Here is a 15,632-nt window from a genome sequence, read left to right as displayed (position 1 = left end):
TGGGTTCAGAGTATCAGATGGTGGTAGGTTCATGGGTTCAGTGTATCAGATGGTGGTAGGTTCATGGGTTCAGTGCAACATAGATGATGAATAAATGATCCCCGTCACCGAAAGGTTGTGGATATGTGATGTCAAGGTTTTTTCATTGTCTTCAGAATGTTTGTCACTGACGTCTGCACGAATATACACCAAGCATCACATACCCATTGGTAAAGACCACCTGCAGCTAAGGACACTTTCAACACTTTTTCAAATGAGCATTCTTGAAGTATTGTCCTGACTTTGGCCACCGTGTCCGGTGGTATGGATCTGACGTCCATGTTCTCTATCTGCTGCAGCAGACCATCCTTGCCCGGATCAGCCATCACACGCAGGCATACCTTATAGTTCTGGAGGGGAACCAATAATGCACAAACTATGATTATAATAACACGAGATCAGCCAATCGGGACTCAAGGTAGTTATTACCAGGGTGATGTGAGTTGACGTGTCAGTAGTGATTCTGCAACAATTAATATGTTAACATTATTAGGACATGGGAAAAGATCACTGAAGAGTATTCATGTATTCCACAGTTCAAAGTTTATCTGCACTTGAGTTTTAGTTTCTGCCTCCTAAAACAGTAATCCAAAAGCATCACACACCGCACATATACAGGAACTGAACCCCGATCACGGCTATCTCAAAGTCCCCAAACTAAAGGTCAAATGAACAATAATGCACTGCCAAAATCTAAAATGGCCAATTATAACACGCTTATAATCATCACTGTATTTACACAATATTGTTATTTGGATTATTTGATTTATCACCGGTTTGTTTTTTTCACCAAATCGCCAGGCGAGACTTACCGCAGCTTGTTTCTCCGAGTAGCCCAGTAGCAGCAGTGTCGCTGTCAGGACCTCTTTAACCAGCCGAGGTGGGCAAGATAGTGATTTTAATTCCGCCATATCGTTTTTTGAGACCGTATGTGCGGCTTTTGCCATGATGTCGTCTTTTATAAAATCTACAACAAATATAGTTACTTCTTTCACGTCGTGTCATCTTGGCTACAAATGAAAAAACTGAGCCCTCTTCCAACAGCTAATAATACACATGCCTTCCTTTTATCCATGACATATCATCAACCAGTGCTACTTACCCCTTGTCTCTCTTTGGCCATCACCAATCAGTGATAATTACAATCACCTTTTCTCATAATCAGTGATAAATACCCCTTGCCTTCCCTTTGGCTATCACCAATGATAATTTTTCGTTTTCGATTGACACATCTCCAGCGTTAGAGGTATCTACCACATCATCACTCACAAACATCATAAGGCGGTCATTAAAGCAGTACAGTATCGCTGAGGAAGCAATGTACGTATCAGCCTTGTGTCAGCTATCTACGATCCCAGCAAGCTCACTGAGCTAGAATGTTAAATGAAATCACAAGACAACCACTCAAATATTACGTTAAAGTAATGTAGGCATGAACATACTCACATGTTCTGTTAGTGCAAATGTGCACATGTGTTTCAATGTTGGGCAATATATACACCAACAGGACACTCTAGAATAATCAACACAGCTATAGGCTTGGGTAAGACAATGACGTCACGTTGTATTATAGGAACAAATCGCAGTTCTGGAAAACACCCGTAATGTAAGACGAGATTTGCGGTTTATGCTTAACCAAGCGAAAAAATGTCATTTACAATGTACAGTATTCATGAGCGTATGACGCTTTATCAGCAATGCTCTGCGCACGAACAAGTTGTTGACCTTCAGTAAGACTGTTGATCTGTTTTGATAATGTTGTTGTCAAATGTGTGAAGACGAGCACAGTAAACCTGATACCAAACTACCACTGACAGCTGGATTCCACAATCAGCATATAGAGATAGAATCTGCAGATGCCTCAGTTCTATGTTGAAAATGATGAACGTATATTTATCGAAGCAACTACATAAATAATGATGTTGTTAAGATTTGACTTGTAATTAAATGTGGAATTATGTGGGTTGTGTATATCTATCAATTCAATTCAATTCAATTCAGTTCAATTCAATGTTTATTCCGAAAAACCACTATTGGTGGTATAGGAACAGTAACAAATAACGTCATCATATAAATGATAAATTGTTATGATCACTTGGCAACAATGAATATATTAGTGTGTTATATAAATCCTTTTATAGTGTTATTGATAAATGTTGAAATATTCTTAACAAGTGAATAATCATCTAAGATAAACAGTAGTTTCATTTTTGCGAGATTCGGCCATTTGCTGTAATAAGTAGGGATATATTGGGATCTCATACTGACAAAAAACGAACATGTAAATAGGTTGTGAAATTCGTCGGTTATCGCCCGTAAGTTGCAGAGATAACAATTTCTGTTTATTCGTGGAATATTTTTCCTGCGGACAGTCTCTATTGGTAAGTGATGGTTTGATGTCCGAAATGACATGATGGACCGAGAAACATATACAGGTAATAGAAGGTATTTTTCAAACGACGGCAGATCTTTGAACAATTTATAATAATTACCCTTTGAACTTACATGCATATCTTCCCTCCATTTTTATATAAAATGATCTTTAAGAGTTGTTTCAACCATTGAGGCTAGCCACTGTTTACAAACACTACTGGGTTATCAAATGCATAAGACAGGCCACAACTGTTTAAAATATTTTTATGTGAGATATCCATACGTCACATACGTCATTGTTATCTAGATTAAGATAGTTGTCTAATTGGAAGAGTTGAAATGCACGCTCTATGTTGTGACAACCTATGCGGGGAAGATGTGGTTTGTAGATTATGCCAAAATGTGATCATCCTTTTAGCGATTGTAATGTTTACAGGGAAATGACCCAGCTCGCCATAAACCATAAAGTTAGGAGTTGATGATCGTAAGCCAGTAGCAAACGTAAGAAATTTAATTTGAAACTTTTCAATATTTACACTCAGTCAGTATTTTCATACCCCCATATTTCGCTCCCACATAGGGCAGTTGGTAGTACTAAAATATCGAACAGATTAATTATAGTATCGAGTGTCAGACTGAAGTTTCTTGATTTCTTCAGTAGTGTAAACATGGCTTTCTTAGAGCTACACAATAAATCATTGATTACGAAATCAAATCTCCTATTGCGGTGAAAGTTGATGCCAAGGTACGTATAAGTATTTACAATTCCAATTGGTTTAGAGTCAAACTGACAGTATAGTTTAGATTTATAGTGAAGTATATAAAACACAGACAAAAAACCTATACATAGAAAAATGTAAATGAGTAGATTTACTGAAACAGACAATTTGCTCATTTACAGTCAGTATCAAGAGCACATATAACAAGAACATCAGTTGTGAGGAGATCAATGTTTACCCTAGTTTCTCCTTCTCCTAGCTGAATATTATCATTTCTGTCTAGAGACCCTTATCTCTGTTTTCGTGTTATAGCACCACTAGAGTTGAACTGAAATTGAACTTGTACTGCTACCCTGTTTTGTGATGCCATAGCACATTCTTTGCAGTTTTTTGTAATAAGTTTTCAACTTGTGAATATTGGAATACAATTTTAATTGCATAATATGTTTTGTTGGTTGTGGTTTCAGAACCAATTCTTTCACGGACAGATATGTGGTTATTTCTGGTTGACCCCTGCAAGTACATGGTTATCCTAGAGTTTGCCAGGAGTTCTCTACAATAAACGCAACGTTTGCTCTCATACTTCACATATATCTCCAACAGACTCCCAAGAAGGGATGAAGTCATTAGGAAGACGTGAGTGCCATTACTGATTGATAGTGACCCTCATCTTCTAACCACTCTCGTGCTTAAAACAAATTCCATGGAGATCCCTTCAAATGATATTTCTCTCCTCGCATAATACTTTCATATTTGGAGGGCTCTGAGGAGGGCTGGAAGCATGACTGCTGATAACGGTTCCTTATTGTCAAGAAGACAAATGCACACTGCATCTCTGTTGAATCTCTCGTTTCAGATCACCAACCACTCAATGCATTCAAGTTTGTTTAGAATTCTGATATGTTTGAGTGGTATTCTAGAAGCTGACTGTATAGAGATTACTTTGACAAACACCTACATTTACCTGAGACTCACTTCCACGATGGCCGATACAGACTGTACAGACACTCCCACCTCAACATCTACATCTCCCATCTCTCCCTTATGTCACAGCATGTCTCATCCTACCTCAGCCTTCTTCTCCGGGTAGCCCACCTCAACATCTACATCTCCCATCTCTCCCTTACGTCACAGTATTTCTCACCCTACCTCAGCCTTCTTCTCCGGGTAGCCCACCTCAACATCTACATCTCCCATCTCTTCCCTGTGGAATTGTATGTCTCATCCTACCTCAGCCTTTTTCGCAATATATCTCACCTCAACATCCATATCTCCCATCTCTCCTCTCCATCACAATATGTCTCTGTTAAGAACAAGTTTTCTCTTTCTAAAATAAGGTGTTGCATGCTTCTACTTTGACTGGTTCTAGGGAGAGGAGATGGTGTTTTTCTCATATTCAGGGATCATCCATTCGCCACAGGCGAGATCGCGCGTTGTATATAGAACATATTTTTACTATTGTTGAACCTGTCAGTGAACATGAACAAAGACATCTCATCAAGTGAGCAGGTAAGAATACCAGTGTGCAGCAGACGGGCACCGTCAAAGATATCCCATGGCTTTAATTCAGCAAGAGTCACGTATGTTACAAAGTCAACTCAGTCTGTGAAAATCAAAGATGAAAAAATATTTGTTTTTAATAAATTCAGTTTATTGTTCACATATAGAAAAGGAGTATAGTGAATAAGAATAATTGACCATGAATACTCCAAGACAAATATACAAATATGTATTTTTGTGTCTAGTCGTATATAAATCCCCTGGTTCTTTGTATCAAACAGTGGTCAGACGGATAGTTCTGTGTATCAGATGGTGATAGATTATATGGGTTTGTGTATTAGATGGTGGTAGACTGGTTGGTTCTGTATATCCGATGATGGTAGACTGGTTGGTTCTGTGTATCAGATGGTGGTAGACTGGTTGGTTCTGTGTATTAGATGGTGGTAGACTGGTTGGTTATGTGTATCAGATGGTGGAAGGCTGGGTGGTTCTGAGTATCAGATGGTGGTAAAGTGGTTGGTTCTGTATATCCGATGGTGGTAGAGTGGTTGATTCTGTGTATCCGATGGTGGTAGACTGGTTGGTTCTCTGTATCCGATGATGGTAGACTGGTTGGTTCTCTGTATCAGATGGTGGTAGACTGGTTGGTTCTGTGTATCCGATGATGGTAGACCGGTGGGTTCTGTGTATCAGATGGTGGTAGACTGCTTGGTTCTCTGTATCAGATGGTGGTAGACTGGTTGGTTCTCTGTATCCGATGATCGTAGACTGGTGGGTTCTGTGTATCAGGTGGTGTTAGGATGTATGGTTCGGAACCGCAGCTTAGGCTATCATCTTTGTCGCCTTGAATACATAGAAAATGAACTCGTTAGCTTTAACTTTAATGGACTCTGATGAACTTTAACAATAGGCAAATATATGAATTCACTCAGAGACACTAGGATGGTTTTGTTATGTTAATCATGTTGTAGAATAAAGAAACTGCGTTTTCTTCCACAGAAACATTTAAAGTAACACACGTGGAGAAAACTAGGAATCTATTTTACAAATGCAAAGTGAAGATTTCTTCCCGGTTTGAGTCAGTTCATAGGTAACTATCCGTTTCTTCAGAATGTTTGTCACTGACGTTTACACTAACATACCCGAAATCATCACATACCCAGTCGTAAAGACCACCTGCAGCTGCTGATACATTCACAACTCTTTCTAGTGAGCATTCCTGGAGCATTGTCCTGGCTTTGGCCACTGTGTCCGGTGGTATGGAGCTGGCGTCCATGTTTTCCATCTGCTGCTGCAGACCATCCTTCCCCGGGGCAGCCATCACATGCAGGCATATCTTATAGTTCTGTAGGTATGCACAAATGTAAGGGATATAACCTTGGATATACACCGGCATCGGGCCACGATACTCTTTATGTCACTTTTCCATGCACATGGAAATATTCAACAGACATAACTGTTCTGCATGCACAATTCCATTCCAAATCAATGACTCGCTTTCCCGGTGGACGATAAATTTGTACAACCCCTCACACCTCAACATCCACATCTCAACATCCACATCTCCCATCTCTCCTCTGTATCACAGTATGTCTCATCCTACCTCAGCCTCCTTATCCAGGTAGCCCAACTCTACATCCACATCTATCTCTCCTCTGTATCACAGTATGTCTCACCCTACCTGAACCTCCTTATCCAGGTAGCCCACCTCTACATCCACATCTCCCATCTCTCCTCTGTATCACAGTATGTCTCATCCTACCTCAGCCTCCTTATCCAGGTAGCCCAACTCTACATCCACATCTATCTCTCCTCTGTATCACAGTATGTCTCACCCTACCTGAACCTCCTTATCCAGGTAGCCCACCTCTACATCCACATCTCCCATCTCTCCTCTGTATCACAGTATGTCTCATCCTACCTCAGCCTCCTTATCCAGGTAGCCCAACTCTACATCCACATCTATCTCTCCTCTGTATCACAGTATGTCTCACCGTACCTGAACCTCCTTATCCAGGTAGCCCACCTCTACATCCACATCTATCTCTCCTCTGTATCACAGTATGTCTCACCCTACCTGAACCTCCTTATCCAGGTAGCCCAACTCAACATCCACATCTCCCATCTCTCCTCTGTATCACAGTATGTCTCACCCTACCTGAACCTCCTTATCCAGGTAGCCCAACTCAACATTCACATTTCCCATCTCTCCTCTGTATCACAGTATGTCTCACCCTACCTGAACCTCCTTATCCAGGTAGCCCAACTCAACATCCACATTTCCCATCTCTCCTCTGTATCACAGTATGTCTCACCGTACCTGAACCTCCTTATCCAGGTAGCCCAACTCAACATCCACATCTCCCATCTCTCCTCTGTATCACAGTATGTCTCACCCTACCTGAACCTCCTTATCCAGGTAGCCCAACTCAACATCCACATTTCCCATCTCTCCTCTGTATCACAGTATGTCTCACCCTACCTGAACCTCCTTATCCAGGTAGCCCAACTCTACATCCACATCTCTTCCATGTATCACAGTATGTCTCACCCTACCTGAACCTCCTTATCCAGGTAGCCCAACTCTACATCCACATCTCCCATCTCTCCTCTGTATCACAGTATGTCTCACCCTACCTCAGCCTCCTTATCCAGGTAGCCCAACTCTACATCCACATCTCCCATCTCTCCTCTGTATCACAGTATGTCTCACCCTACCTGAACCTCCTTATCCATGTAGACCAACTCAACATCCACATCTCCCATCTCTCCACTGTATCACAGTATGTCTCACCCAACCTGAACCTCCTTATCCAGGTAGCCCAACTCAACATCCACATCTCCCATCTCTCCTCTGTATCACAGTATGTCTCACCCTACCTGAACCTCCTTATCCAGGTAGCCCAACTCAACATCCACATCTCCCATCTCTCCTCTGTATCACAGTATGTCTCACCCTACCTGAACCTCCTTATCCAGGTAGCCCAACTCAACATCCACATCTCCCATCTCTCCTCTGTATCACAGTATGTCTCACCCTACCTGAACCTCCTTATCCAGGTAGCCCAACTCAACATCCACATCTCCCATCTCTTCCATGTATCACAGTATGTCTCACCCTACCTGAACCTCCTTATCCATGTAGCCCAACTCAACATCCACATCGCCCATCTCTCCTCTGTATCACAGTATGTCTCACCCTACCTGAACCTCCTTATCCAGGTAGCCCAACTCAACATCCACATCTCCCATCTCTCCTCTGTATCACAGTATGTCTCACCCTACCTGAACCTCCTTATCCAGGTAGCCCAACTCAACATCCACATCTCCCATCTCTCCTCTGTGTCACAGTATGTCTCACCCTACCTGAACCTCCTTATCCAGGTAGCCCAACTCAACATCCACATCTCCCATCTCTTCCATGTATCACAGTATGTCTCACCCTACCTGAACCTCCTTATCCAGGTAGCCCAACTCAACATCCACATCGCCCATCTCTCCTCTGTATCACAGTATGTCTCACCCTACCTGAACCTCCTTATCCATGTAGCCCAACTCAACATCCACATCTCCCATCTCTCCTCTGTGTCACAGTATGTCTCACCCTACCTGAACCTCCTTATCCAGGTAGCCCAACTCAACATCCACATCTCTTCCATGTATCACAGTATGTCTCACCCTACCTGAACCTCCCTATCCAGGTAGCCCAACTCAACATCCACATCTCCCATCTCTCCTCTGTATCACAGTATGTCTCATCCTACCTGAACCTCCTTATCCAGGTAGCCCACCTCAACATCCACATCTCCCATCTCTCCCTCTGTATCACAATATGTATCACCCTACCTCTTCGAGTAACCCACCTAAACACCCACATCTAACATCTCTCCTCTCTATCACAGTATGTCTCCTCCTACCTTAGCCTCCTTTTCAGGGTAGCCCAAAAGGAGGAGTGTCACTGTCAGGAGCTCTTTCACCAGCTGAGGAGGATTGTTTAGTGACTTCAACACCTTTTTAAGCATGGTTGATGGAGCCTCTTTGTTCTGTAATACGAAATGTAAACGAATTAAACCGTTTCTTTCCCCAATTACTTGTGGTAGATTTCACACTGGCGGACAATAATCATTGTTCTATTTACATTTCCTTATTACAGTCGCCCTGAATTGTCAACGTTTTATACCAACTGTTTGAGACTAGAACGGTTGTAGTGTTGTCTGTGAAAACTATACATTTTCAAGATACATCTGTTAACGACATGCTGAACGATATCTCTTAACTGAAAAGAATGTATCCGTTTACTGTTATATGTTATACTCCCACAAATACAACAAATGCCTTAATGAACTAACCTGCCTCGTTCAGGTACGAGTTGAGTCAATGTTGTCAGGCTTTATACATCACACGGTCACTCTAGAATGATCAACACGTATATATGTATGAGCAATGCCGTATAGTCAGCCTGTGGTATAGGACAAGTCTGGAAAACCCCAGAAACATAATACAGTCTCTTAAGTCTGAACTAATTCTGTGTGAAGAATGTTCTTTACAGTGGGGATCAAGATAAACCAATAATGGACTAACATCACATGCCAGTTCAACCGGAAAGAGCTGACCCGTTAAGAAGATTTGAAACAGAAGCTAGTTGGTTTTGTGGTCATTTAGTGTAGATGGTACAATGGCTACATGCATATTGCCTGTGTAGAATACATTATATAACACTGAACTACCCTGTTATGTGGCATGGTAATTCATGATTAAAGTTGTAGTTGCGTTACATTGAGGGCAGTGGTGTACTAGTTATTATACACACAGACAAAGGCACTGCAACACCCATGAATTTGAGAAGCATTTTCGACGTTTGGCAGAATATTGACAGACGTTATAGATAATAGTGTTTGTACATCTCTGTACAATACGCATTTCCTTTATTCACGCTTTGGCTTTATCATATCCTAACCAAATATGTTCATTATTTATGTTTTGTACCTCACATTCAGTATATCTCTCTACTTCATGTTACATTCCGGCTTCATAACAGTAAAAGAATCTGCATCTAAACTTCGCACTCACGAAATACAAGAAGTTGTTATCCAGAAAGTTTATCACTATTTTTAGTCAACATCGCCATTTATATTCATAGCATAATTGCGTGTGTGGGCATGTTATCAGTTTTCGGAATGCTGACATGTATTGCAAGATCATCATCCATCCTATCAGCCAACTGACCAGAAAACATCAGCAAATTAATGACTTAGAGACTTATCAGACGTCATCCGTCGTTCATGTCAAGTGGCCTGTTTCAAACAGAGTGGTTTCAATGGGTTTGTGGTTAGCTGCAGAATCAGTGTATATGTACACCTCTATTGGCACTGAACCTCTCATCTGCATTTGTACAAGGGAATACCTTGGAGGAAGTGTCGTTTGGATTTTAATGATGGTGCGGGAGTGCAACTCATATGACTGTAAACTTGACCTTGTGAAGATTAGACAACTCTAGCGCTACTCTACTCTAACTCTACTCTGAGTCCAGATCCCGTTGACCATGTTTGGCTTATTATAGTACTCAAAACACACCAGAGCGATCCTCCAGTACAAATACTTGATGTATTGCAACCAGTTCTACGTGGACAATGAAGCACTACCATAAACGTCTGAGACAGTCAGTGAAGAGGAAGGTCGAGGATGTTGTTGTAGTTAAAGGAGATTACACCAGATACTAACATTGTGTTGAGTTATTACATTTTCTGCTATTTTTTTTTTTTTTTTTTTTTTTTTAGGATTTTGATAATGTCCGCACTTTTCATTACTCAAGTTTGTCATGTCTACTTCTCAAAATAAACGGCAGTTTTTCGTTCACTTTTTGCGTTTATATTTGCCATTTAAATATTTCTCGTGGGTCATTTTCCCTAAATATTTAGTTAAAGTAGGGTTTCGATAAGATCCTTAGCTATGGTTAATGGTGACATATTGATGGATATTAGAATACAGCTTTAACTGTGTAATGTTTCTTTTTATTTTTTTTGTTCATTGGTTTTCAGACAGTTTCTCATAGGGACAGATATCTGTCTGCTTAAATGTTCGTCTCTTGACCACTGCAAATCACTATCATCGTGTATGAACCAGTGTATGAACTTACGTTTAGCAGGAGATGAACCTACAAACAGATCTGCAGTTGAACACAAGGAACACATGTCTATACCTCTCTTGTGTGCCTCCATCAAGGACATGCCCCCATTTTCTGTAATTTGTATTATTAATTAAGTAGTAATTATAATTTGCGTCACAATGTTTAAAGTTTCGAGTGATTGTTATTATAGGTCACATTTCGTATCATAAATGTTCAGTGCTATTAGTATTTTAGCTGTAGGACTTTAAGGTAGCACTTTAGAGTTACCTCCCTTTGGTTTGTTTGACTTGTCGATCGCGAAACATGGCGAACTTTCGTGCTTCGCTGGAACATTCAGGAATCGGTAACTGTATATATAAAGGCTGGTTGTCGTGTTGACGACACGGACACACAGAGATTAACTGGAGTACATTAAACTGCCTGCCTCCGTCAACGTTTGACCTACATAACTGCTGCCTGACCGCTCGCTGTGTTACATTCAGTAAAACTGTTTCTCACTCTCACACCAAGACTTCGCCTGAGTTGACGTTATATTTGTGACCCATTACTTTAGATTTGACTCGGTTGTATTGTACATGAAACCTCTATTGTGATCTGTGTATTCTTGCCTTTGTTTGCTCAATATAAGTAATTGAAAGTTTCAGACTTCTCGGTTTCTGGTGAATCTTTTTTTTCTAATTACGTTATTTGCGTGGTCCTACTTTCATTGGTTTTAGGCAGAGGTTATTTAACTGTGTTTGTTTGCTCCTCTTTATAGAATGCCAAAGGCGAGAGGTGAAAAAATGTCCTTTCTTTTGAACATGTCAATCGTAAATGTGTGTGTGCGAGCACGTGCGTGCGTTGTAAGTCTTTTACTCTTGCTGTGCTTGTCAGTGAACACGAACAAATTATGCTGAGACAATCCATCTCATAATAGCAGCCTTCAGCAGAACACGTCACACCAGAGGACCAGAGGACCAGAGGACCAGTTGACCAGAGGACCAGAGGACCACATGACCAGTGTGCAACAGCCAGGCAGCACTGAAGATCACCCAGGGCCTGCTACACTGCTCCACCAGCAGATAGTTGTTCAGGGTGTATCAGCACAGACCACCAAGAATCGACGTGCATACGTGTAAACCACCATACAGGGGGCGTATCCTGACGGGACTTCATTGTGCTCCACGTTTACGGTGGGGCCGCAGACGTGCCAGATTGAACCAGAGGCAGTGGGAATAAATCTAAGAGGGGTCAAATTTGTTTCAAATTTGGTTGAATATGCTACCTTAAGAATAGGTATCAATACATTTTATTCATTGGTTTATTGATCACTTATGACATTATTAACTGACACATTTCTTTTTAGGACCGACCCACCTTTGGTCTAAGTGTTTATGTTAAATGCGACAAAAGAGTGGTGAATAAGTAAAAATGGCAACAAATACTTCGAGACATAAATACAAATACATATATCCTTTAAATCGTTAATTTGTAAAGTCATGTATAGAGACTTTGGCTCTGTAGGTTGGAAAAATCTGTGTATCAGTTGAGGGAAGGTTAGTTGGTTCTGTGTATCAGATGATGGTAGACTGGTTGGTTCTGTGTATCAGATGCTGGTACTTTGGTTGGTTCTGTGTATCAGATGGTGGTAGACAGGTTGGTTCTGTGTATCAGATGGTGGTAGACTGGTTGGTTCTGTGTATCAGATGCTGGTACTTTGGTTGGTTCTGTGTATCAGATGGTGGTAGACTGGTTGGTTCTGTGTATCAGATGCTGGTACTTTGGTTGGTTCTGTGTATCAGATGGTGGTAGACAGGTTGGTTCTGTGTATCAGATGGTGGTAGACAAGATGGTTCTCTGTATCAAATGGTTGTAGACTGTTTGATTCTATTTATCGGGTGGTGGTAGTTTGGTTGGTTCTGTGAATCAGATGGTGGTGGTCTGGCTGGTTCTCAGCATCAGATGGTGTATAGAAGAAGATCTCTGTTGAACTGGAGCTCAGACTATCATCACTGCCACCTTGAATATATATAAATAAGTTTGTTTAATTAAACAGTAGGTGCAACAAATTGTGAATAAGTGAACGGAAAGGTTTAGCAGCAGGTTACTGTGATGTTACATATCAATATACGTTAGTAATGCGGAATATAGAAGTGAGTGAGCGAGTATGCTTTTACGCCGCTCTCAGCAATTTTCCAGCAGCATCACGGCAGGAGGCACTAGAAATGGGCTTCGCACACAATGCCTATCTAGGGAATCGAACCCAGAGTTTCGTCGTGTAAAGCGAACGCATTCTCCACAAGGCTTCAACACAGCTCCTGGAAGCTGGTCTGTTTTAGATTAACACTGCACGTGACAGTGGACACCATTGGGGCTGACTATTGCGGATATGTCAAGTGAGGGTGACTATTTGTGCTAGAAATTGGGATTTTACCTATCAGCATATATTAGAACTATGGAACATAGGAAACTGTAATTTCGGGTACTCATTAAAAGAGGACACGCTACTTTCTTTCTTTGTCGGTTGATATATTAGCGTCAGTATCTTTAGAGTGTCACTGAAGGGTTTTTTCAGTGTCTTCAGAATGTTCGTCATTGACGTCTACACACACATACACCAAGCCATTGCGTACCCATTTGTAAAGGCCAGCTGCAGCTTTAGAGACACACACAACTTTTGCCAGTGAGCATTCCTGGAGCATTGTCCTGACTTTGGCCACTGTGTCCTGTTGTATGGAGCTGGCGTCCATGTTCGCCATTTGCTGCAGCAGACCATCCTTCCCCGGGTCAGCCAACACACGTTTGCATACTTTATAGTTCTGGGGGGGAACCAATAATGCATAAATCATGATCATACTGATACGAGCATCAGCCAATCGTGGCGCAAGAATATTATCACAAGATAGACATGTGCACCAGCCAATCATAGCTCGTGAATTATCGCAAGGTTGATATGAGCATCAAACCCCAAAACTAAAGGTCAAATGAACATTAATGCACTGCCCAAACATAAATTGGCTCTCCATGACACTCTTATATTCATCAATGTGTGTACAGAATATTAGATTATCTGGTTTATCTTGATGTTATTCTTTAAAACATTTCTTCTTTTTTTTCTTAAACCACCCGGCGAGACCTACCGCAGCCTGTTTCTCCGAGTAGCCCAGTAGCAGCAGTGTCGCTGTCAGGACCTCTTTAACCAGCTGAGGTGGGTTAGCTAGTGCCTTTAATTCCGTCATATCACATTTGTTGACAGTGCATGCAGTCTTTGCCATGTCTTTCATAATATCTACAACAAATATAGTTACTTCTTAAACTACGTGTAACCTTGGCTACAAATGAAAAATCTGAGCCCTCTTCCAACAGCTTTTTAATGGACGTTCTAATACAGATGCCTTCCGTTTATCCATGACTATCAACAATGTTACTTACCCTTTCATGTTTCTTACTTATATTTAAGTTGTGCATTATGATGTATACTTGTACCTCTAACGACGCAGAACGCCCACGGAGTGTAAATAAAGTTCACTTCTGTTCTGTTTTTCTTTGGCCATTACCAGCGAATGTTGTTTACCTCTCGCCTTTACTTAGGTCAGCACCGATCAGTGATAATTACCTCTACACGACATTTTGTGTCACACCAATGAAACATTATAGTATCGTTAAAGAGAATGTACACAGTCTATGTGTTAGCTATCTACAGGAACTATCCACCGACAAACATGACAAGACAGTCATTAAAGCAATACAGTATCGTTAAAAAAGATGTCCCATCCCAGCAAACTCACAGAGCTAAAATGTCAATTAAACACCTCAAGGAATCACAAGACGCCTATTTGCAAAGTGTTATGACGTTAAAGAGAATGTAGGCATGAGTCTACTCACATGTGCTGTCAGTGTGGATATGTACATGTGTTTTAACATTGGACTATATATACACCCACAGGACACTCCAGAACAATCAGCGCGGCTTTAGGCATGACAATGACGTCACGTTGTATTGCAAGACCATGGAGGGCCCAGTTGGAGTTCTGGAAACCACCTATATTCTGAATGGAGATTTGCGGTTTATGTGTAGTGAAGCAAGACCAATGTCATTTGCAATGTACAGTATTCATGACCGAATGAAGCTTTGTAAGTAATGCTGTATACTCGACACGCACAAGTTGTGGACCACCAGTAAGACTGTTGATCTGTTTTGATAACGTTATTGTCAAATGTATATCAAGGAAGACAAGTAATGTAAATCTGAAACCAAAATACCACTGACAGTTGGGTTTTACAGTCAGTATGAAGTGACAGAATCTACTGGTGAGTCAGTTCAGTGTTGACAGAATCTACTGGTGAGTCAGTTCAGTGTTGAAAACCATACATGGATATTTCTGGAAGCAAGCACATGACTGATAATGTTGTTAAGATTTGACTTGTAACTGAATGTAATCCAAAACATGGGTGGATTGTGTATGTTTATTATTTTGATCACGGCATGCTTCAAACAGCCAGGCTATGTAGTATAATACATTTTAAGTTGTAATGGCAAATCACAAATCCTACAGATGTAGTTTTTCGTATTCTCAACCAAAATGCCCAACACTGTACTGATAATCCTCCGCACTCGGCAGTATTTCAGTTATGTGGCGGCTGTCTGTCAACAATCGTGACACAGACCAGACAATCTAGTGCCAACCAAGTCATTCAGTCTGACCACCCGATCAAGTTTGTTGAAGGAGGACATGATTGAAACTTTGAGGTTGTCATTTCCACACAGTAAAATACCGAAATAATTTGTAAAAAATGGTGTTTTCTCTATTGCAAATATACGTCATATTCCTAGTGTACATGTCTCTCCATTAAGGACGAGCTCCAAAACAGGATTGGGGTAGAAGTGGGAGTGC

At 41.1% G+C, this 15,632-nt stretch overlaps 1 protein-coding gene across 1 annotated transcript; it reads left to right on the top strand.

Annotated features, from left to right (window-relative positions):
• The first annotated feature begins 4,610 nt into the window (after positions 1–4,610).
• Positions 4,611–8,318, top strand: LOC137264993 (dynein heavy chain-like). The gene is made up of 3 exons (XM_067800330.1): positions 4,611–4,640; positions 6,331–7,050; positions 7,206–8,318. Exons 1-3 carry the CDS (start codon positions 4,611–4,613, stop codon positions 8,316–8,318), a joined length of 1,863 nt encoding a protein of 620 aa, XP_067656431.1.
• Positions 8,319–15,632: the final 7,314 nt, after the last annotated feature.

This window comes from Haliotis asinina, chromosome 15, assembly GCF_037392515.1.
Source record: "Haliotis asinina isolate JCU_RB_2024 chromosome 15, JCU_Hal_asi_v2, whole genome shotgun sequence".
Classification (NCBI taxonomy): domain Eukaryota; kingdom Metazoa; phylum Mollusca; class Gastropoda; order Lepetellida; family Haliotidae; genus Haliotis; species Haliotis asinina.
The sequence above is the reverse complement of the archived record's forward strand: the minus strand, read 5'-3'. Positions and strand labels throughout refer to the sequence as shown.

Excerpts from the sequence above, each read along its gene's own strand:
- LOC137264993 (XM_067800330.1), top strand. The coding sequence starts at position 4,611 with ATGAACAAAGACATCTCATCAAGTGAGCAG. Across the intron at positions 4,641-6,330 it reads ACATCTCATCAAGTGAGCAG|GTAGCCCACCTCTACATCCA; the intron begins GTAAGAATACCA and ends CTCCTTATCCAG. Across the intron at positions 7,051-7,205 it reads ACCTGAACCTCCTTATCCAG|GTAGCCCAACTCTACATCCA; the intron begins GTAGCCCAACTC and ends CTCCTTATCCAG.